At 43.4% G+C, this 25481-nt stretch overlaps 1 protein-coding gene across 2 annotated transcripts in view; it reads left to right on the forward strand.

The window, feature by feature from the left end:
• Nucleotides 1-25481, forward strand: part of ttc23 (tetratricopeptide repeat domain 23) — a 51329-nt gene that overhangs the window by 10695 nt on the left and 15153 nt on the right. For both annotated transcript variants that reach the window (XM_084334841.1, XM_084334842.1), the window contains exon 5: nt 1601-1726. In XM_084334841.1, coding sequence (XP_084190967.1) covers nt 1601-1726 — 126 coding nt within the window. The remainder of the gene's footprint in view (nt 1-1600; nt 1727-25481) is intronic.

The raw sequence follows: 25481 nt of genomic DNA on the forward strand, positions 1-25481 counted from the left end.
CTGCGTAGAAGCTGATCTAAGCGAGGAACAATATTTCTATCACAGAAGATGATCCTTTTTGACCAAATGAACCATTCTGTGTTGTGCCAGTGACCTCAAATATGAAAGAAGAACAAAAAGGCTAGATACGATGACTAGATACGGATGACTCTCCATTAAAAAAGATGGCAGGTTAAGGTTAGTCCCGTTACCTAGACGGATGGCAGATTGAAACGACTTCTCTTCATACTTTGGGTATACTCTGTATCATAATAATAATAATGCAGGACCTCTTTAGGGGGGTCTTTATTCGGCATGCAACAAACTGGACATGGTGGTAACTAAGTATTTGTACTCAAGTACAGCACTTAGGTACAATTTCAAGGTACTTGTACTTTACTTAAGTGTTTTCATTTTAGGGAACTCCACTACATTTATCAGTTAGTTACTTTGAAGACATACTGTAGAAAACATGGCAGAAATGTACAGTCAGGTCCATAAATATCAAAAGATGTTCAGCTTTAATTTGGATTTACATCCAAATCAGGTGAACGGTATAGGAATTACAACTATTTCTACATGTGCATCCTCCTTTTTAAGGGGCCAAATTGGACAATTGGCTGCTCACCTGTTCCATGGCCAGGTGTGTGTTATTCCCTCATTATTTCATTTACATGGAGCAGATAAAAGGTCTAGAGTTAATTTCAAGTGTGGTATTTGTATTTGGAACCTGTTGCTGTCAACTCTCAATGTGAGGTCCAAAGAGCTGTCACTGTAGCAAGCCACCAGTAGGCTGCCATCTAATGAAGCCATCATTCAAAACCAATACAAACCCATCAGAGAGATGGCAAAAACATTAGGTGTGGCCAAAGCAACTGTTTGGTACATTCTTTAAAATTGTGTCAATGTCCAAATTTTGATAGTCATGACTGTATGACGCTTATGTACTTTCAACTTTGAAGCCTGCCAACTTCAAGAGGACATAATCAGAGCAGCATAACTTGACCACATAGCACTTTAACATAACCTTTAATCAGAGCAGCATAACTGGACCACATAGCACTTTAACATAACCTTTAATCAGAGCAGCATAACTGGACCACATAGCACTTTAACATAACCTTTAATCAGAGCAGCATAACTGGACCACATACCACTTTAACATAACCTTTAATCAGAGCAGCATAACTGGACCACATACCACTTTAACATAACCTTTAATCAGAGCAGCATAACTGGACCAGATATACACAAACATCATTGAATTATTGAATGTTGAATTATTTTACTTTTGATACATAACATTCAATATCAAATACCTCCCCACTTTTACTTAAGTATAATTTTGAATGGGGGACTTTACATTTTTTACTAGATTACTATTTTATCTGGGTATTTCTACTTATACTTAAGTAAAGGAACTGTGTACATCTTACACCACTTCTCTGTACACAAGAGTCCCGAGTATAAGATCATCTCTCGACCACACCACTGGAATGTACCATTACGAGATAAAACGGGGAGTCAGGTGACACGATAACCGAAACAACTGAATAAACGTGAATGTTTAATGTTTGCCTGCCAGTACCTGATTATAGGAAACGCCCTTAACTCCACCCACTCCGGAGGAGGCGGAGTCCTCCTATCTGAAGGCAGAGAGAGTAGTGGACGAGCTCCATCAGCAGGGCGGGACCAGCCAGGGGGACAGGGTGAAGACGGACACGGAGATAGCCACGTCTCTGTGCAGGTACAGGAGGGGATATGGCTGCTGTACATGAAAGGCCCAGTCTGTGATCCCATTGTAAACTAATGGGTTGCCCCACAAAAAAGGAGAGGGAATGGACTGGAGACATACTTTTCATTCTCTAGTTCATTGAATTTCTCTGTCTTTCACTGTTCATTGACTCCAGTTCATAGTCTTGATGTGACGTATATCATGCCAGTTAGGGTACCTTGTGTATACTTGTGTATACTTTTACTCTTACTCCTAGCATATATTCAGATTCAAATTCTTTATTGCCTATATTTATTGTAACATATAATATAACCGATAGGGCATACAGACCCTCATCTGCACCTTTGTTTACACTGTTTATTTTTCTCGTATTTTAATATTCAGAGTTAATTATGTTGTTTACACTCTTTATTTTCTCTCTCGTTTATATTCAGATACGATTTTTATTGTCTTTCTACGGTTACCCTGCCCATACCTGTACCTCCCCTCCCCACTCCTCATGCTGCTATGATGCCCCAATTTCAGTAGAAAACAAGATAAATAACAGATACAAAAACAGACCTGTATTTGTATTCATGATGCAGTAAGAAAGTTGCAAATAGCATAGTTTCTATCTATATCTCAATTTAAACTATCGGAATGAATAGAATCGGAATAACTCAAAATCTTTTTTGTTAAATTAAAGGCACACCGTAGCAGAATAAGTCTATACAGTACAGTTATAGTGCTTCGTAGCTGATAATACATTGGTCTTTCTTTACCAGAGTACTGTCCGGTAATCACATGCCTTGCATTTATTTCCTGTGACTCATCGTGTTCAGGTCGAAGGACCAAATAACTTGGCACACCGTCTCAGACGAACAAGCGGATGGTCAAGTCAGGACAATCTCGTGCCTATTTAGACACAACTGGATTATCCTACATTTAATTTGGTGTTTAACTTTGCGTTTGCTTTTTCTGCAGCATCTGGCAGGTTCAACAAACTCACAATGTACTGTAAACTAATTATTTTATACTTGAATTGATTTCGTGGTTTATTTTCGTGACACGCAGCATCCAATGTGCCCAGCCCACTTGGGCTTACAAGACGCTAGGTGTAGAAAGAAACAGTCATTGCGGCTAGGTGGTGTAGTGGGCAAGGCACTCGCCACCAACGCAGGAGACGCTGGGTTTGAGCCCAGCTCTCGCCGTTGCTACCAGCTTGGCTGGTCGTTCATACTAACACAATTGGCAGTGTTAGGGGTGGGAAAGCTGGTGGGTGGGTCCTGGTCGTTGTAAACAGCGACTCCTACAGTTCGGTCGGGGCGCCTGCTCAGCGAGGAAAGGATCTAAGGGGGGTAGTGTGATCCTTCCACACATTACACCCTCTCAGTGAGAGTCCGCGCTGCCAGGTGAAAAGAAACGGTTGATTGGCTACACATGTGTCGGAGGAAGCATGTGATAGCCTCCACTCTCCCAGACCGACTGTAGGGGGTAGGTGCGCAGCGACCAGGAAGGGGATTGGGAATTGGCATAACGACTAACATTGGGATGGGAGAAAAACGGAGGAAAAAGGAGGGGGAAAAAGATATATAAAAAAAAAAAAAAGAAACAGACATTATTACACAAATTCTTTATAAAAATTACTTTATGTAAATATAACTTACCACAAAACATCTTTCCAAAGACATAGCTCAAGTATTATTATTATCCTTGTATGTTATTATTACATCATCCAACCAAAAGGCATTTGCAAAGATAGTAGACCTTTTACTGAAGAGTACATTTCTTAATCCATCATATAAGGGACACTTAAACTACTAACCTTCGTACCATCTTTTACTATTATGCACTTTGCTACTAAGGAATATTCCTTGCCTATATTACTACATACTATGCTAATATGTCTTTACTACTATGCACTCAAGACTGTAGCACTCAGGTTCAACATTGTTTGACAAACAATCTGACCCTTAGCTGCCAGAGTTGTACCCTTCCTGCTGACTTTTTGTACACAACTTGTAAGTCGCTTTGGATAAAAATGTCAGTTAAATTATTAAATGAAAATGTAAATGTAAACTTAAACATGAAATGGATCTCGTTTTTAATATCTCCCAAATCACATGACAAACAGTATGTTCCTCTTCTGGGGTACCATTGAATCTACCCGTTTCTACGGCTGATTGATTGAAAACTGTATTAACAGATTGCAGAATGGGTACAATACAGTACAGCTCAATACACACAATTGTTAAGGGAATGCAGACCAGAGAAAGACTTTCGTCTTGTTTACATCAGGGTCCCCCTGGGTATGGGGGTAACTGTACATTGGATTATCGACGAAACCTTACTTGGTCCCAAGAAGAGGGTCTCGTGTATTATTGGGTTAGGACATTTACTGTACATTGGAGGGGGTTAGGTTAGGACATTTACAGGGGCCAGTTTCGAATTGCAGTCTCCCGTAGGTGCTCTTTGAGAGTGGTTTTGAAAGTGGGTAGTGATTCACATTCCTTTACAGCTGTGGGTAGGGCGTTCCACATTGATGTGGCATAATTGCGAAATGTGTTTAGTCCCTTGTTTGAGCCGAATCTGGGTTTAACATGATTTGTGGAGCTCCCTCTGGTGTTGTGGTCGTGGTATTCACTGACCTTTGGGAAGTATTTTGACATGTACATGGGTACCTTAGTCGTGTAGTGTATCTTGTAGACCAGGCCCATTGCAAGTTGCTGTACTCTGTCGTCTACTCTAAGCCATCCTAGGTTGTCAAAGTGGGCAGGGGTGAGGTGGGTTCTAGGAGTAAGGTCAAGCAGTAGTCTGACCAGTTTGTTTTGTGATTGATTGATTGATTGAAAAGTTTATTAACAGATTGCAGAATGGGTACAGTACAGTACATCTCAATACATACAATTGTTAAGGGGATGCAGACCAGAGAAAGACTTTCGTCTTGTTTCCACCAGGGTCCCCCATTTTCAATTCATCATAACATATATGACATACATGACATACAGATAGACAGTACTGCTACATCTATACATTTATGACATATCAGATTTGCAAATACAGTACTGTTTGTGATACAAAAGTGTCCAGAAAAGGAGTGTATATACATTTGGCGTAGAAACTGTACATTGGAGGAGGTTGGTGGGGTGGGGTTGGGTGGGTTGGGTGAGGGCTGTACATTGGAGGTGGGGGGGGGGGGGTTGGGTAGGGGACACACACACATTTTACACTGTACATTGGAATATTGACAAAGCCTTACTTGGTCATTTACTGTACAACTAGGTTAGGACATTTGTAGGGGCCAGTTTCGAATTGCAGTCTCACGTAGGTGTTTTTTGAGAGTGTTTTTGAAGGTGGGTAGTGATTCACATTCCTTTACAGCTTTAGGCAGGGCGTTCCACATTGATGTGGCATAATTGCGAAACGTGTTTAGTCCCTTGTTTGAGCCGAATCTGGGTTTTACATGATTTGTGGAGCTCCCTCTGGTGTTGTGATCGTGGTATTCACTGACCTTTGGGAAGTATTTTGACATGTACATGGGTACCTTGGTCGCGTAGTGTATCTTGTAGACCAGGCCCATTGCAAGTTGCTGTACTCTGTCGTCTACTCTAAGCCATCCTAGGTTGTCAAAGTGGGCAGGGGTGAGGTGGGTTCTAGGAGTCAGGTCAAGTAGTAGTCTGACTAGCTTGTTTTGAGATGTTTGTAATTTGTTTTTTAGTGCCTTTGAGGTGCTTTGGTACCATGAGGTGCAAGCATAGTCGTAGTACCCTTGAATGAGTGCTCCTGCTAGAGTCTTCAGGGTATTCTTGTTTACCAGAGAGGAGATCCGGTACAAGAATCGCGTTCGTTGGTTGACTTTTTTTATTACATTGGATGCCATTTTGTCACAGGAAAGATTAGCCTCTAGGATGGAACCCAGGTAGGTAATTTCATCTTTCCTTGTGATAATATTGTCACCCACTGTAACCGAGAAGCCGTCGGTCTTGCTGAGTTTGTTATTTGAGCCGAAGAGAATGGACTCTGTTTTGCCCATGTGTAATGATAGTTTGTTGTCGGCGAGCCATATGCAGATTTTGCCTAGTTCCGAGCTGAGGGCTTTTTCAACCTGTAACTTGTTCTTGTCAGAGACCAGCAGGGCTGAGTCGTCCGCAAACAGGAACAAGTTGCAGTCACAAGCTGACGACATGTCATTTGCATAAATTAGGAATAGTAGCGGTCCTAGTATGCTTCCTTGTGGAACACCACAGCTCACTGTGAGGGGGGGGGATAGGGTACCGTTTACTTCCACCATCTGTTCCCTCCCCTCCAGGTAGGATTGTATCCAGCTCACTGATAAACTATCAAAACCAATTGCTTTTAGCTTGTCAATCAGAATGGTGTGATTGACAGTGTCGAAGGCCTTTTGTAGGTCCAGCATGACCATGCCGCAGTATTTGCCCGCGTCCACCTCTTGTTTGATGTGGTCGTTCAAGTAGAGAAGGCATGTGTCAGTGGAGTGGGATGTTCTGAAGCCAGATTGGAATTCGTAGATTAGATTTTTTTCCGCGAGGTACTTTTCGATCTGTTCGTATACTATTTTTTCCATGACTTTCGAGATGGATGTAAGGATAGAAACAGGGCGGTAGTTACCCGGGTCTAATTTGCTGCCCTTTTTGTGCAGGGGTGTTACTCTCGCAATTTTGAAGTCCTTGGGGACGTGTCCCTGTTTTATGGAGAGGTTTATTATGTGTGTGATGACTGGGGTGATGTTTGTAATTTTGTTTTTAGCGCCTTTGTGGTGCTTTGGTACCATGAGGTGCAAGCATAGTCGTAGTACCCTTGAATGAGTGCTCCTGCCAGAGTCTTCAGGGTATTCTTGTTTACCAGAGAGGAGATCCGGTACAAGAATCTAGTTTGTTGGTTGACTTTTTTTTATTACATTGGATGCCATTTTGTAACAGGAAAGATTTGCCTCTAGGATGGAACCTAGGTATGTAATTAAATTTTTCCTTGTGACAATATTGTCACCCATTGTCAAGCCGTCGGCCTTGCTGAGTTTGTTATTTGAACCGAAGAGAATGGACTCTGTTTTACCCAGGTCACGGGTAATGATAGTTTGTTATCAGCGAGCCAGGTGCAGATTTTGCCTAGTTCCGAGCTGAGGGTTTTTTCAACCTGTAACTTGTTCTTGTCAGAGACCAGCAGGGCTGAGTCGTCCGCGAACGAGGCTAACGGTGATGTACCTGAACGCAATTGTGCATCTGAGTTATATCCAGTACATGTATGCTTTTATGTAACGTTTGAGTAGGGTAAGTTTGAGTTTGGCCACAAGATGGAGACATTTCTTTGCAAATGGTACAGCGTTGTGTCCATTCTAATCTAGACCCAAAGCCCACACTTCACATCCTTCATTGGCCATTTTAGTTAGAGTTTTATTTATACGCTACCAGTCAAAAGTTTGGACACACCTTCTCATTGAACTGAATGAGAAGGTATGATCAAACCTTTTACTGGTGTATATAATAATAATAATAATAATAATAATAATAATAATAATAATAATAATAATAATAATAATAATATTGTTATAATATTGTTATAATAATATTATAACAGCAAAGTGTTTCATGTACTCCTAGAGTTATGAGAAATAGAATATTCAGGCTTCTCTTCTGGTGCTGTGAGCCTGGCTGCAGAGCACTGAGTGGTGTGCGGTAGGCAGCTGCAGGCCAGCTGGGTGGGGTCACTGCCATGTTCTGTTGGTTCAGTCCCTGCTTGAGCCGAGACACACAGTGGAGGAGAAGATAGAATACCTCTTTTATGAGCTCCGCGGTTTACTCAGTTTTGGAGGAAACATTGATCCTCTTGTTTATCTGATGTGTGCACTACAACACTGAAGCTGCTGGAGGAAACATTGATCCTCTTGTTTATCTGATGTGTGCACTACAACACTGAAGCTGAGCTGCGTCTCCCTGGTCTGCGGCTGGTGGTATTGACAGAAGAGAGGGTCTCAGGGGCCAAGGATGGCTGAGGAGGAGATGAAAGAGCCAGAGGATCATGTTGGAGTCATCAAGTGCAGACATTTGCACGACAGGAGAAACGGAGAGCTGTTTGGGGAGCTGCACTGCAGCCCTGTGTGTGGATCCAAGACATACAGAGCAGCACTAGTCCTCCCCGCTAGCTAGCGCTGAAGGATATGGACATGCAGCCCGATCTCCCTTAAAATATGTAAATAGTTACTTTTCAACCACAGGAAAAAGGTAAATATTCTACGTTATTATAGCCATAAGTAATATATTGATGTATTTGACGAAAATGTACAATGTGTACATATTACAAATATGTACATATACAGTATTACACATACATTTTTTTAAAACTTTTAACATTCGAGTTCCCCTGCTGGCGAATGAACCTGGGACACTCACATGGGAGGCAAGTGGCTTTACCTCAAGTCTACCGAGACACACTTTTCTGATAGCCTCGCCCAAACCCTAACCTTAACCACAGTGGCTGCGTTTACATGGACAGTTTATTCCTCTTTTCATTCGGAATTAAGATTTGACATGTAAACTTGCATGATTTCTTTTTACATCCGAATGATTTGATTCCGAAGTTATAATTCGGAATTAAAAGTCACCATGTAACCGCAGCCAGTGTTACCTTAAACTAACCGTAACCATAACCATAAAACCCTAACTTCTAATCTTAGGCTACGTTTAGACGGAGAGAGTCTGAACAGAAACCGCAAAAGTCGTCTTACGGTCTCACTTTTAATTTTGCGTTTAGACTAGCGTTTTGGGATGGAATTCTGCGTGCAGACGACGCTGTAACGACGGAGCCCCACTGTCACACGATTGGCGCATATGTCACATGACGTGCTGTGAAGACCAGCCCTACTCTGCCTCTGATTCGCAGACTGTGGGTGGGGAATATGATTGGACCAAAGCAGAGTCACTCACAGACAGTGGGTCCAGTACTAATAGTTGTGATAGCCGCGGGACAGATTCTTGTGTATTTAAAAGTACTGCCAATGTAGCCTTCAGGTGATCGCCATGGATAGAATCAGACATGCTTTGTTTACGCTTCTAGGCTACTGGCGCATGCCTGTGATGTAAGCAGTATGCGCGACGAGAGCCTTGACAACCCTTTCGTCATCGTTTTATGCGGTTTGACAGTTTAGATGAGAGCGCAAAGGTTTATCGTTTCTAGGAATTCCACCCTGGAAGGTGGTCTCACTTTTTTATGGTTTCACCCCGTAAAAACGCCGTTTCCGTATAAACGAAAGGCACATCCGAAAAAATATTTTTGCGGATTCACCTGCTAGCGTTTCCGTCTAAACAGGGCCTTAACCATGACCGTTAAACGTCAAAACGAACCAACATCATAGTATTGCTGTGTTTGTGTCAGGGTGTATGGAAGGGTGGCTTAGTTTAGTGGTTCAGATTCAGATTACTTTATTCACCATATTGCAGTACAAATGGAACGTGATTCGACGTTTACAGTGCATGCTTTTTTTTCACAATTAAGAACAATACAACAGTAAATAAATAATTATAAGTAAAGTGCAAGACAGGACAGAACAGTGAGACAACAATAAGACTGTAAAAAGTGCAGTGGTTGGGGACATGGATACAGTGCAGCACAAAGTTCAAGTTGCCCTCATTTATCAATAATTCTTAGAAAGTGTTCTATCTTTGTTCTTAAGCACATAATTTAGAATGTGTGTACGCACAAAAAAAATGGGATTTATCACACGTGCGTACACAGGTCGTACGCACACCTGTCTTGATAAATATCACTTTGATCCTACGCTGCAGCTCGTGCACGGTTTTACGTATTTGCATTCCAGAACCACCCCGATTATCCATATATGGTAATGGCACACCCCCATGGGATGTGAAATAATGGACTGACCCGAGCGAACTCTGAGAGATTGTTCACAGAGGCGCTGCCGAACCAAGAAGACACAACCGGACAACCCGTGTTATGGGATAATAAATAAAATGCTGGCGGACTTGTACAGTACATGGTGATGTCAGATATCAACGACTCCCTAAGACCATTGCTGCAATTCCGCCTGGACAGCTCAAAATACTAATAAAGACCGTTCGTTAACCACTGTCTGTTTGGCGCGTTGGTGTGTCATTATTATAACCATGCTGGAATATGGATTGGCTACCGGGTATAATATGATGTGTGTAGAGGCATATGATACAATCTATTTAGTTGTCGGTATTAGGTAGCCTATATGAATTACATATAATAGCAGCCAGCCCATAGCCTACATTATGCAACATTATTACATGGCGTTTTCACATTCGCCGAAATGCTTGCTTGTGATTGGTCAATAGCCCCCCGACTGCGGTCATTATTTTTCAATAATGACCGCATATTTTTCAATAATGACCGCAGAGCGCAGCTGTTCGCAATCAAGCCCACTGACACACTGTTTCAGTGTTGACAGGGGGCGGAGCGACGAGCGGACCAGAACACAGCGGAGCCAGAACACAGAGGCTGCCCGCGATAATAATAATCACTTTATTTGGGCTGACAGAGCCACAGAACAACTGCGATTTGTCAAATGAATTAGGTATATTGTTAGTAAGTTAGCCATGTAATAAGCGGGATAATGTATAGCCTACTCGGTCATTGTCGCAAAATAATTGACCTTCACTACGTTTAAAACACCTCGGCGCGGCGCCTCGGTATTTTAAACTCCGTGTCGGTCAATTATTTTGCGACAATGACCTCGTAGGCATACATTATCCCTTACGTAACTTGCGCATATATAATAGCACATGACACAGCCCTGCGAACCCTGCACAATAAACTAACTTGATCATTAATCTAGCTGTTGTATCTTTACGCTTATGAAAACATTAAATAATATGTATAGGCTATAGGCCGTCGCTTTGCATTAATAGCCTATATTCTCAAATGGCATTTAATGGCTATCCGACTCCTCGTCGCTATCCTCGCGGACGGACCAGTGTATACCTTGTTATATCATATTCCTATTCATATTCATATCATAGTTTACTCTATCAGCATACCCAGAATGTAATACGTTCTTTGTTAGAACTCAACTCGTTATTATTTTGCGCATAGATTGCAGAAATACGGGAACGTTTTGATTTATATTAAAAGGCTTTGACATTGTAAAACTAAATACGTGGAATTCTGTAAGCATAATACAAGTCATATCACCCACACGATATATGCTCTGTGTCCAGAGCATGTATGCTTTTCATTCATTTAAGACACATTTATTGCAAGGGTTTTGTAATACACATACACCCTCTGTTCTCATTGCAATGTGTTTTTTATTCTTTCTTATACAGTAGGAAGGGGGAAGAACACTATATTGTGGGTGTTCATATGACTTGTATTCTGCTTACAGCTTCGAAATTCCACTTGTTTCGTTTAACGTAAAGCCTTTTAAATATAATCAAAACGTTCCCGTGTTTCTGCGGTCTGTGCGCAAAATAATAACGAGTTGAGTTACGCGGAGCGCAGTCAGTCAGTACACCTTGTATATTCCGATAACGCTATAAACCATGCTGCATTCATTCGGAGAGAAAGACCTATTATTCCAAATGCTATTTATAGGGTTTTGACCATAATTACACTACTGTTGCTATTTTACAATGAACTATAATGAATTACGGTTCATACAGAACACGCCAGTGTTGAAACTAATGCACAGAAGCTTATTTCCGTGTTGTAATAATATATTCTACCAACGGGCGCCAGCTACGCATGCTTTATGCTTTGTGCGTAGATATACGCACAAAGTCACGCACAAGTTCAAATTCATAAGTCCCACACTTTGCTTAGAAATTATCGTACGCAGGGGTTACGCACATATCTGTGCGTACGCAACGTTGATAAATGAGGGCCTCAAGTCCAGCCCTAGCAGCTTGCCATAGAGGGGGGGGGGGGGGGGGGTGACTCGTTTACCAGGCGAGCTGCTGAGGGGAAGAAACTATAACTATATATTATAGAATAGAAGTAGAATAGAAGTACTTCATTAATCCCAAGGGGAATTCAGCACCACAGATCGCTCACAATGAACATTTAGTTGGTCAAATGTAAAAAAAAAAAAAAAAAATAAGAATACGAATACAATAAAAATAAAGAGCATTCTAAAATATGTATATACATCCTAAAATTCTGAAATATACAGTCCGACAATATACAGTAAAATGAAGATGTAAATATCCAGGAAGGTATACCTATAGTAGGATGTAAATGTACAGGAAGATATATAGGGATTTACTCTGTGCTCTGCTCAGTGAGGCATAGTGAGGCGTTGTACAGTCTGATGGCTGTTGGTATGAAGGACTTTCTGTTACTTATACAATAAGTAAATATATTACTTATGGCTATAACATAACATACATTATGTAACTTTTTTCCTGTGGTCGATCAGTACTTTATTTATGCTTTCGGATGAGACTGTTCTGACAAAACATGGTATGGTGATTTTCTTTGCAGATGTTGAGGTTGCAATATAACTCGATTATTGATGTCTTGTCTTTCGTTTACAATCTCTATTTACTTTTCATTGTTGTACAGTATGTGTAGTATATTCTAGTATATTGAATTGTATAGTTTTGGTGACAAGACTCCCACATTGCAGGCTTCACATACATTTATTTCATCAGACTGAATACACTTCACTCTCAAATTGATATATTTATTAAAAGATGTTTTTCAAACCTTTGGTTCTGTTCCGGGGGGGGGGGGGGGTGAAAGGCTTTTTAAAGGGTTAAAAGGAGAATGTTTTTGATAACATTGTCGCTAGGCAGTAACATGTTTTGCAAGGTGCTGAGGTGAGCTACAAAGAATGTGTAGGTGACGTTATCTCAGTCAGTGTTTGCATTGTCTGTGTAAATGGAACAATGTGCAGACTCTGCCTGGTTGCAATATTGCAATTGCAATATCTATTGACGTCTCGTCTTTAGTCTAGAATCTCTGTTTCCTTTCCATGCTGTTTAGAACCATTCCAGGAGTTCATCTGTGTAGTCACTGTACATACTATATTACAACTCTGTACATGTTATATCCTGAGGACTTCTTTACCCCACCTGTATAACAATGATTACCGGACCACTACTTTAGTTTGACACTTTATTATTCCCACTACAGCTCAGGTACATACTTGTGCAATCACTTCCGGGTACCACAACGTCACGCTGGGAACTACGGCAAGTATTTAAGGACAATACACCACATTTCCTCCCCTCTTACAATATATGTCCTATTTAACAATAACTTATAACTTTTACAGTTTCCCAAAATAAAACCATTACTTATGGTCTGAAGAATAAGTAAACAACCTAGCCATAGTGTTTTAGTGTATACTGTACCACAAAGTGCTTTTGTAACAACAAAAACAGTGTCCAACACAGGATACGCATAATATTACAGTCTGACTATATATCTGTTTCTTACAGACTAACCTAATAAACAACCAATAATATTATTTAACAACAATCATGGGGTGAGGGTGGACTACCTCAGACCCCGGACTATACCCATGGGGTTTATTCTGCCCCAGTTGGTTTGGGTAAGTCTATCTATAATCCCAAACGTTCAGGGGGCCGCCGCTGTCTTGCAGGGTATCGGCGGTCAACTGGAACTTCAGTGTCTCTGTGTTTCAGTGGTGAGTCGGAAACAGGGACTGACATAGGAGGATGAGTCACAGTATTTTCGGCCTGAGGATCAGGAGTGGAGACCTCAGGCTCCAGAGTAGATGAGCTTTGGGTTGGCAAAGGTTCATAAGCAGGGAGCTCGACAAACAGTGGATCCGGCCAGTCCTCGGCAGGCAGGCGATGATAGTGGCAGGAACCCACTTCGCTCCAGTGCAGTAATTCCTCGCCAAAACAGATTTACCCGAAGCAAAAACTCTCATCTTAGACTGTCCTCTTTGTTTAATCTTGTTTCCTTTGCTGCTGCAAAACTGTGTCCTTCACTGAGGTTGGCTTCAGTAAGTCAAAGTTGGATCGTAGCTTTTTTTGTAGCAACAGGCTGGCAGGTGATGCTTTTGTGGTTGCGTGTGGCATGTTGCTGTAGGTCAGCAGGAACTTGTGCAACCGTTGGAATGTTCCCTGTCCTTGTGATGCCTTTAATGCATATTTCAGGGTTTGCACAAACCTTTCTGCAAGACCATTAGTTGCAGGGTGATATGGTGCTGATCTTATGTGCTGTACGCCATTTGCTTGCAAGAATGTAGCCATTTCCTGTGATACAAATTGTGGGCCATTATCAGAAACTAGTTGAACGGGGGAACCAAAACGGCTGAATATCTCCCCCAGCTTCTCAACTGTTTTCTCTGTAGTAGTAGATCGCATGATAGCCACTTCAGGCCATTTACTGTGTGCATCCACAGCAACAAGGAGCATTCTGTCCTCAACAGGTCCTGCGAAATCAATGTGCACACAGTGCCATGGCTCTGGTGGGAAACTCCAGGGGTGCAGAGGAGCTAATTGAGGATTGTTCCTGATTTTCTGAGATGAGGAACAGTTTTTAGCGGTCTCCTCAATCTCTCCATCCATGCTTGGCCACCAGAAGTAGCTTCTTGCTATTTCCTTCATGCATACTATTCCACTGTGTCCTGAGTGGAGTTGCTGCAACACTGGTTTGCGTAGTGATGGTTGAATCACCACTCTCCTCCCCCACAGCAAACATCCAGATTGCACTGACAGTTCTGCCCTTCAAGGCGCTGTCTTCGCTGCCAGAGTGCCCTTTTAGAACAATGTCCAACACAGCTGATAAAATGGGGCGTGTGGCTTTTCTCACCTGTACAGCTGAGATAGGTGCATCATCCACTTGGCTGAAGTAGAAAACCTCTGCTGTGTGCCTCTCTGGTTTAGTGACAGGGAGATACTTGATGTCGTATGAATGTGCAGACAACAGCAGTGCCCATCGTTGAAGGCGGCTTGCGGCAAGAGATGGTATCCCAGTGTGTGGTCCTAGGATGGTCGTGAGAGGTCGGTGATCAGTAAGGAGTGTAAATCTCCGTCCATATAAGTACTGATGACATTTTCTGACACCGAAAACTATGCTCAATGCTTCCCGTTCTAGCTGAGCATAATTGGCTTCTGCCTTGTTCAAAGTCCTAGAAGCAAAGGCAATGGGCCTTTCGTCCCCATTTGGCATCAGGTGTGAAATAACGGCACCTACCCCATATGGTGATGCATCGCAGGCTAGTTGGATTGGAAGTGACGGATCAAAGTGAGTCAGGACGTCTGACCCCACTAACGTGTCCTTTGCTTTTTTTTAAAGCCTCTTGACATTCTGTACTCCATTTCCAAGCCTTGTCCTGGCAAAGCAACTCATGTAGTGGCTTCAGTAGCGATGCTAGGTTTGGAATAAAACGACTGTAGTAATTTAGCAAACCTAGGAAAGAACGCAACTGGCTCACATCCTGGGGTGGTGGTGCATCCACAATGGCTGTGGTCTTGGACGGGGCTGTATGCAAGCCCTCTGCATAGATAACATGTCCCAGGTATTCCACAGATGATCGGAAAAAGTCACATTTTTCCTTACGAACCCTGAGTCCGTATTCCTTCAATGTTTAAAGAGTGGCGTCCAGGTGACGAAGGTGTTCCTCATCAGTAGCTCCAGTGCAGAGGATATCATCCAAATAGCACTGAACTCCCGGCAGTCCACTGAGGATCTGATCCATAGCACGTTGGAACACTGCCAGTGCTGAGGTGATACCAAAGGGTAGCGTCGGTACCTGAAGAGACCCTTGTGTGTGGTAATAGTAAGCAGTGCCTGTGAGTCTTCATGCACATGCATTTGTAGGTAAGCTTGGCAAAGATCAATTTGACTAAACTTTTCCCCCCCACTGAGTCCTGCAAACAAATCATCAATATGTAGGAGTGGATACTGCTCTACAGATAGCACAGGGTTAAGTGTCACCTTGAAATCTCCACAGGTCCGGATTCCTCCATCCTTCTTTGGTACCGGAACTATCAGTGTCGCCCATTCACTGACGGTGACTGGCTCCAGAACTCCATTTTTGACTAGAGCATCCAAGTCAGCTTCCACTTTGGTTCTGATAGCATATGGTACCGGTCTGGCCTTCATAAATACTGGCTTGCTATCAGGCTTCACATGCAGCTTTACTATGATGTCTTTCATGCTTCCTAGCTCATCCCGGAAAACCTCTTTATTTTTCCCCAAAACAGCCTGCAGGTCTGTGACGCTTTTCAAAATCATACGTACTGCTTCCCAGTTCAGTCGTATTTTCTGCAGCCACCCACGTCCCATGATGGCAGGGTAATTCCCTTTTGCCATGTAGATAGGACGTTTTTTGTTTGACCATTACACTGAACAGTGGCGTAAGTCATTCCCTTCATAGGTACTGGCTGTCCTGTGTATGTTCTAAACATTGTGTCAGATGGTCGCAGTGGAAGATGCTTCAAACATTTTTGGTAGACACTGTTTGAAATGATTGAAGCTCTTGACCCAGTATCAATCTGCATTTTCACTGGATGTCCTTCCAGCTCAGGTGTAGCCCAGTAGCCATCTGAGCCCTCATCCACATTCAGCACTCTGAGGAGATTTATCCTCGCTCTTCATCTGAGGAGTCACTAGCTGTTCTATCTCCTTGTTCAACAGCTTCACATGTCTCTTCTTTTTGTAATTTCCAGTGTTTACCAGACTTATCATAATTTTCTGCGCCCTTCTTATTTCTACAAGCACGCTCTATGTGGCCTTTTTCCCCCACAATTACGACAATCCATTTCTTTACACCAACATGTTGGTGCAAGATGTCCTATTTTTCCACAACGAAAACACAGACCCTGGCCGCTTTGCCTGTCACTGACCTTGTGCACTCTACTCGTTGTTGCATGTAACTGCTGGGCTTCCTTTGATGCCATTTCCATTGTTACACTGATATTGACAGCTCTCTCCAGTGTCAAACTCCGCTCAACTAACCTCTGTCCCTCCCCTGGTTAATGTACTGGGTGAGATGCTTGTGAGTGCACGTGGGGTGTGTCTCTACTAATTATGTGCAGGGCAGGGGTGTAAAGTACTTGAGTAATTGTACTTTGTTACAATACTTAAGTACTGTTTTGGGGGATTTGTACTTCACTCAAGTATTATTAGGTTTGTATACTTGTACTTTTACTCAATTACATTTCAGAGAAAAAATACATACTTTTTACTCATTACATTTAAAATGCAGACCTACAAAGTACAAATCTAGCAGGTCCAACAATTTGTATTAGTAACGTTAACGTTATTAATCCTGCGGCCACACTTTATTTAAAAACAGCCAAATCCCCATCAAATCCCCATCAATGGAAAATGAACCCGCCCATACCCATGCTGATTGGTCCTTGTGCGATCAGAAGAATAGACAGTCAGAAACAAAGTTTTTACTTTAACTTTTTAGTACTTAAGTACATTTAAAAGTAGAAACTTTTTCATTTTTACTCAAGTGTGTTTTTAGCCAGATACTCTGACTTTTACTTTAGTACGATTTTGAGACGGTACCCATACTTTCACATAAGTATAATTTCTGGATACTTTTTACACCCCTGTGTGCAGGTGTACTATATCAGCGCCATCTGCTAGTGTGTGCGTGTGTGTGTGTGTGTGTGTGTGTGTGTGTGTGTGTGTGTGTGTGTGCCTAATGCTGTGCAGGTGTGCTACATCAGTCCTAAACCTCTACCCACGTGACAGATATATATCTGCCTTCCCTTCCCTATCCCAAGGAGGGGAGAGTAGATCTGTCACAATACATCTGATTAGCACTACACTCAGTAGTACTAATCTATATATTGTATACCCAGTTTAATCACCTGTACATTGTATATTACTCTATGACCTGTATCATGTCTTCTACTACCTGTACCTCCCCTCCCCCTCCCCCATGCTGCTATAATGTCTGAATTTCCCCAAGGGGATCAATAAAGGAATATCTTATCTTATTGCACTTTACTGTTACATTTACTCTGGTTGGATGCCAAAATTATTTTCATTGTACTGTACCTCTACTGTATAGTGACAATACATTTTAATCTAATCTAATCTAATATTGGCATATATGGAATTGCATGGTGGACAAGTGGCCCTCAAGCAGTGCTCAACAAGTTTTGCGAGGTGCTGAGGTGAGACACAAGGAATTTGCAGGCGATGTTATCTGTCAGCATTAATCATCTCCTGGTTTGTTTACATGATTTGTGTAATTGGAAAAAATGTGCAGACTCCTGCTGGTGTATAAGCTTTCTAAATCTCTTTTGTTGGGGGGCGATGACTAAGGGTTTGGCACGCCTCCACGGCCCTGTCAGTCAACACTGTTGTGACGAGGGGGAATGTTCTCACCAAAGCCGAAAACAATGAAGTGAAGCTCCAACCCGGCCACAGATTCCCGGTCCAAGCATTCCGTTCAACTCCCGGGTTAAAACTCAAGGTGTGAACCATCCATCAGCCAGATGGTGCGTGTCTTCAAGGGACCACTCTGAAGGACACATTGTTAGATTTACATTGCATATTAGATTAAAATGTGTTGTCATTACACGGCACAAGTACAGTACAAAGAAAAGAGGCATCCAACCAGAGCGCAAATGTAACAGTAAAGGGCAATAGTAATATACAAAAATATATAAATTAGTACTACTGAGGGGCGGCTACGTGGTGCAGTGGGCAAGGCGCTCACCACAAATACTGGAGACTGGGCTCGAACAGGTTCGCCTCCCTGTTCGAGCCCAGCGCTCCACATTGCTTTCAGTTTAGCTGGTCGTCCGCACTAATACACATTGGCAGTATTAGGGGGAGGGAAACTGATGGGTGGGGATCAGGCGTTGTGGACAGCGACTCCTACAGGTCGGTTGGTGCGCCTGCGCAGTAGAATCAGGAAGCGACGGGGGCGGGGCCCCTCCAAAGCCCAGACCCCTGACGCTGAAAGATCGAGGCGCGCAGGTGAAAAGATACGACTGCTGTTACCTCGAGTATCGGAGGGGACTCGTGCTATGTATGACTTAGTCCACATTGCAGCCGGCATGTGGGAGGCATGAAACAGCGTTCAAAGACAGGGGAGGGTTGAATTGGATGATACGAAAATTGGGATGGGAGAAAAATAGAAAATGGGAGAAAAAGTGGATACAATTTTTTTTTTACTACTGAGTAATAGTGCTAATCAGATGTCAGAGCTGTAGTATTAATATGTACAGTGATACTGTATAAAGACACTATGCTATATATCATTGTCTTTGAGTGACACTGGGCGACAGTGGCTCAGGAGGTAGTGCTCACCTGGTAATCGGAAGGTTCCCGGCAGTACATCGCAGTGTCCTTGAGCAAGACACTTAACCCCTATTTGCTCCCGATGAGCAGGTTGGCGCTTTGCATGGTCGCCTCCGCCATCTATGTGTGAACGTGAGGAACAAAAATTGTAAATCACTTTGGATAAAAGCACCATATAAATGCAGTCCATCTACCGTTTACCAAAGACTTATGTATGATGCAGTGCAGTGGCTGTATTCTCACCCCAGTGTTTCCTGACTTGGATTCACTGCATTGTGGTCTTTGAGTGGAAGCCGACTCACGTCACCGTTGGTCTGGAAGAACTCTGCTAAACAGGACTGTGTGGGCTGCTTGGCAACACGTGCATTAAACCCTAATTACGTTATTTCCTCGCTCGGTGGACTCTGAATTAGATTTCAGCAGCATATGCCATGTCCCCTTGCTGCCAGGAAGTGTGCGGAGATACATAGTGAATAGCAGGATAGAGGGGCATTGTCCCCAGGATCTTTCCATACAGGCAGAGAGGCAGAGCTCTGGGCATGGTGGACTGAAGCTATGCCTACTGCCCTAAAAAGGCTCTAAACTGCCTGCTGCATGGGCCGCTGCTCAGCAGAGGGGCTCTCTTAGTTCCCATCAGCACGTGTTTTGATAACCTGGTATTTATGTGAATATTCTGAGACATTTCCAACCAGTGATGTATTGGGAATCAACCCCATTCGTGTTTAGTTGCAATCTACCATATACCAGTTTAGTAAATAAACTTGATCAATGTCCAAAGTACTGTAGCTAGTGAGGGTAGTGATGTGAGTGAGGGGGCAGTACTGAAGCTAGTGAGGGTAGTGATGTGAGTGAGGTGGCAGTACTGTAGCTAGTGAGGGTAGTGATGTGAGTGAGGTGGCAGTACTGTAGCTAGTGAGGGTAGTGATGTGAGTGGGGGGGGCAGTACTGTAGCTAGTGAGGGTAGTGATCTGAGTGAGGGGGCAGTACTGTAGCGAATGTGAGTGAGGTGGCAGTACTGTAGCTAGTGAGGGTAGTGATGTGAGTGGGGGGGCAGGACTGTAGCTAGTGAGGGTAGTGATGTGAATGGGGGGGGCAGGACTGTAGCTAGTGAGGGTAGTGATGTGAGTGAGGTGGCAGTACTGTAGCTAGTGAGGGTAGTGATGTGAGTGAGGTGGCAGTACTGTAGCTAGTGAGGGTAGTGATGTGAGTGGGGGGGGCAGGACTGTAGCTAGTGAGGGTAGTGATGTGAGTGGGGGGGGCAGGACTGTAGATAGTGAGGGTAGTGATGTGAGTGAGGTGGCAGTACTGTAGCTAGTGAGGGTAGTGATGTGAGTGGGGGGGGCAGGACTGTAGCTAGTGAGGGTAGTGATGTGAGTGAGGTGGCAGTACTGTAGCTAGTGAGGGTAGTGATGTGAGTGAGGTGGCAGTACTGTAGCTAGTGAGGGTAGTGATCTGAGTGGGGGGGCAGTACTGTAGCTAGTGAGGGTAGTGATGTGAGTGGGGGGGCAGTACTGTAGGTAGTGATGTGAGTGAGGTGGCAGTACTGTAGCTAGTGAGGGTAGTGATGTGAGTGAGGTGGCAGTACTGTAGCTAGTGAGGGTAGTGATCTGAGTGGGGGGGCAGTACTGTAGCTAGTGAATGTAGTGATCTGAGTGGGGGGGCAGTACTGTAGCTAGTGAGGGTAGTGATGTGAGTGAGGTGGCAGTACTGTAGCTAGTGAGGGTAGTGATGTGAGTGAGGTGGCAGTACTGTAGCTAGTGAAGGTAGTGATCTGAGTGGGGGGGCAGTACTGTATAGCTAGTGAGGGTAGTGATCTGAGTGGGGGGGCAGTACTGTAGCGAGTGAGGGTAGTGATGTGAGTGAGGTGGCAGTACTGTAGCTAGTGAGGGTAGTGATCTGAGTGGGGGGGCAGTACTGTATAGCTAGTGAGGGTAGTGATCTGAGTGGGGGGGCAGTACTGTAGCTAGTGAGGGTAGTGATCTGAGTGAGGTGGCAGTACTGTAGCGAGTGAGGGTAGTGATCTGAGTGGGGGGGCAGTACTGTAGCTAGTGAGGGTAGTGATCTGAGTGGGGGGGCAGTACTGTAGCTAGTGAAGGTAGTGATGTGAGTGAGGTGGCAGTACTGTAGCTAGTGAGGGTAGTGATGTGAGTGAGGTGGCAGTATTGTAGCTAGTGAGGGTAGTGATGTGAGTGAGGTGGCAGTACTGTAGCTAGTGAGGGTAGTGATCTGAGTGGGGGGGCAGTACTGTAGCTAGTGAGGGTAGTGATGTGAGTGAGGTGGCAGTACTGTAGCTAGTGAGGGTAGTGATGTGAGTGAGGTGGCAGTACTGTAGCTAGTGAAGGTAGTGATCTGAGTGGGGGGGCAGTACTGTATAGCTAGTGAGGGTAGTGATCTGAGTGGGGGGGCAGTACTGTAGCGAGTGAGGGTAGTGATGTGAGTGAGGTGGCAGTACTGTAGCGAGTGAGGGTAGTGATGTGAGTGAGGTGGCAGTACTGTAGCTAGTGAGGGTAGTGATCTGAGTGGGGGGGCAGTACTGTAGCTAGTGAGGGTAGTGATGTGAGTGAGGTGGCAGTACTGAAGCTAGTGAGGGTAGTGATGTGAGTGAGGTGGCAGTACTGTAGCTAGTGAGGGTAGTGATGTGAGTGAGGTGGCAGTATTGTAGCTAGTGAGGGTAGTGATGTGAGTGAGGTGGCAGTACTGAAGCTAGTGAGGGTAGTGATGTGAGTGGGGGGGCAGGACTGAAGCTAGTGAGGGTAGTGATGTGAGTGAGGTGGCAGTACTGTAGCTAGTGAGGGTAGTGATGTGAGTGAGGTGGCAGTACTGTAGCTAGTGAGGGTAGTGATGTGAGTGAGGTGGCAGTACTGAAGCTAGTGAGGGTAGTGATGTGAGTGGGGGGGCAGGACTGAAGCTAGTGAGGGTAGTGATGTGAGTGAGGTGGCAGTACTGTAGCTAGTGAGGGTAGTGATGTGAGTGAGGTGGCAGTACTGTAGCTAGTAGGGCTGACCTTCGAATTTTCTTTGGAATTCGAAGCTTCGGGGCCGAGATTCGATTTTAATTCGAAGCTTCGAGATTAAAAAAATATATTATAATTAAAAAAAATATATATATATATATATTTTTTTTTATGTTGTGGGACTTGTACAGCACTTTGTTCAACTTTGTCAGTGCTGTAAAGTTTAAACCTTTTAAAATGTTTGATAAACGAAACACTTTCCTTTCATGAAATATTGTAAGCCGTCATTTGAGGCTTTATAAAAGCAGCACAATGAACACAAATCTGTCAGTGCCGAGTCCGACCTCATCTTAAATAACAAACAGCATTGCTTGTTGTAGTTAACAAAGAGAGGCAGAGTTGATTTTGCAACAAAAAAAATTATTCATATTTTCTTTTTCTTTTTTTTAATAATACAATTTTATTTTCATATTCGAATCCCATGCCCATCGAACGAAGCTTCGAAGTATTTAAGACAGCCCTAGTAGCTAGTGAGGGTAGTGATGTGAGTGAGGTGGCAGTACTGTAGCTAGTGGGGGTAGTGATGTGAGTGAGGTGGCAGTACTGTAGCTAGTGGGGGTAGTGATGTGAGTGAGGTGGCCTCTGGGAAAGGATGTCCTCTAACTGGAAAGGTGAATTGAATTGAGACTCCATTAGACGGCATGTATCCTAGAGGGAACTGAAGCTGTTGGCACAGTAGATTGATGCAACCCATCTTCTTCCTCTCTCCCTCCCTGCCTCTCTCTCTCTCTCTCTCTCTCTCTCTCTCTCTCTCTCTCTCTCTCTCTCTCTCTCTCTCTCTCTCTCCTGCTCCTCTCTCTCTCTCCTTGCCTCTCTTCCTGCCTCTCTTTCCCTGCTCCTCTCTCCCCTGCCTCTCTCTCTCTCTCTTTCTCTCTCTCTCTCTCTCTCTCTCTCTCTCTCTCTCACCCTGCCTCTCTCTTTCTCTCTCTCTCTCCCTGCCTCTCTCTCTCACCCTGCCTCTCTCTTTCTCTGTCCTTGCCTCTCTCTCCCTGCCTCTCCCCCTTCATCTGTCTGTCTCTGTCTGTCTAGTGAAAGTCTATTGTAAATACATCTGGAGCTAGCATTGTATGCATTTACTGTACAATATACTAGTGAATGAATTAATTACTTTATTTCACAATATAAAAAATAAACATGTGACAGAAAGCACAGTCAGGATATACTGCCAAGGATGAAACACAAAAAAGCTCAGAGCTTATTTCCATTGTGGTCCTTGTAGGGGGGTGGGGGAATGAGATGGTTAGACATGCATCATACAAAGCATGATATCACAACACATCACATATACCATTTAACATTTATATACATAACAGACTCATACAACATGCAAGGGTGCCTTAAGCTAAGTGTCTAGGTTAAGTATAGTCCCTTTTGAGTGCAGTGCTCGTTCAAAACATGTCCGTTCAGAACTCACCGATTGCTTGGACCCCGGAAGTGCTGCTTGCAGTGTTGTCGAGAACCACAGTATTGCTGCTTGCAGGGTTCTCCAGAACTGCAGTATTGCTGCTTGCAGGGTTCTCCAGAACCACAGTATTCCTCCTTGCAGGGTTCTGGAGAACCGCAGTATTGCTTCTTGCAGGGTTCTGGATAACCACAGTAGTGCTGCTTGCAGGGTTCTCCAGAACCACAGTAGTGCTGCTTGCAGGGTTCTCCAGAACTGCATTATTGCTGCTTGCAGGGTTCTCCAGAACTGCATTATTGCTGCTTGCAGGGTTCTCCAGAACCGCAGTATTGCTGCTTGCAGGGTTCTCCAGAACCGCAGTATTGCTGCTTGCAGGGTTCTCCAGAACTGCAGTAGTGCTGCTTGCAGGGTTCTCCAGAACCGCAGTAGTGCTGCTTGCAGGGTTCTCCAGAACCGCACATCCAATCAACTTCATATTCAACACTGCATACACCCACCAAGTGTAAAATCGATCAGATTAACTGTTTTTGAGATATGCGAAGGACAGACAGACAGACAGAGATTTCTTCCTTTATAGTTACAGTAGATGTGATGAATCCACAGATTTGCAACAATGCACAAATGCACATGCAGAATATTTGTCACAGAGGATGATCTTTGCCACAAAGTGACCGCTGGGCTGTTCCTTAATCACTGGTAACACACTATTTGGTTTTGTGACTGTTGCTGTGCATTAAAGAAGCATTTATTTAGGTAGGAAAGTATGCTCAAATAAAAAGAACAGGTGCTGCCTTAAATCAGTGGCATATTGCTGGATAATACAAGGCGCAACACTCAGTAGAAAAGGTACAACACGACACTATTAAAAACACAACACTTTGGTTCCCATGACTTACTGTATAAAGGGATAGTTCAGATTTTTACATAAAGAGGTATGAAATACTTGCCAGTAGTGTAGTTGATGCATAGCCATTAGGAATCGACAACCAGTTCCTTGGTTGTCTCATCAATAGCCACGTTTGGATCCTCATCTTTATGTTTTCCACTGTCTTGTGACTGCAAGGGCAATACTAATGTATGTGACATTCATGCATGGGGCTCTGAGCCCAGTGTTGATGCATAGCCTTTAGGAAACTACCTAAGGAATCTACCTTGCCTATACTAGTACTACCTACTATGCTAATATGTCTTTACTACTATGCACTCAAGACTGTAGCACACAAGTTCGACACTGTTTGACAAACAATCTTACTTACCTTAGCTGCCAGAGTTGTACCCTTCCTGCTGACTTTGGATAAAACTGTCAGCTAAATGGCTAAATGTAAATGCATTAGTTGATTCACAGAGTCCTGTGGTCAGTTCTGGCTGTGTTTCAAGCGAGCCGCACGGCTTTAGACAGGCAGCATATGGGGACCAGTAACAAAAAAGAGATTATCCACCACAACATGCAAACAAAATGTTTTGAGCATCCACAACAGGATACAGGTACATAAGAATATATATATCTCTTTTTACTTTATTTTTAATTGTTTTTCACAATAAGCAAACAATCACAAACATCAAGACATAACAAAAACACAATCCCGGGCTGCATTATTAGTGTCACTTTACAAACAAATACTTTTCTTATGATGAGTACTCAATTCTCTTACTTTCCCTATAGATATGGTGAATATGTTTTACACCTATACATCATCCACTGGCTGTCGTAATTAACATATAAAAGTCCCATTTTTCCTAGTACTTCAAACATTTATCTTCCTGTAGTATGAGAATAAAAGTAAGTCTTTCCTTTGTGTATATTTCACCTATAATAGCCATCCAATTTTATTTTGTTGGATGTTCTTGTTGATACCAGTGAAAAAAAATATTTGTATCAAATATCTGTCTCCTCCTACTAATTCCTCAGGTAAGTCACCCAGGTACAAATAGGAGAAGGTCTCCGGTATCTTAAAACTCAATATATCCTGCATGGTGGAGTGAACATCTTGCCAATAACGTTGAATACCTGGACAATTCCAAAAGATATGAGAGTGGTTTGCCTCCCTCTGGCCGCACTGTCTCCAACATGGTTGCTCTATGCCTACTTGTCAGGATTTGATTTTGGGGGTTATGAAGAATCG

This window comes from Notolepis coatsorum (assembly GCF_963971535.1).
Source record: "Notolepis coatsorum genome assembly, chromosome: 18".
NCBI lineage: Eukaryota > Metazoa > Chordata > Actinopteri > Aulopiformes > Paralepididae > Notolepis > Notolepis coatsorum.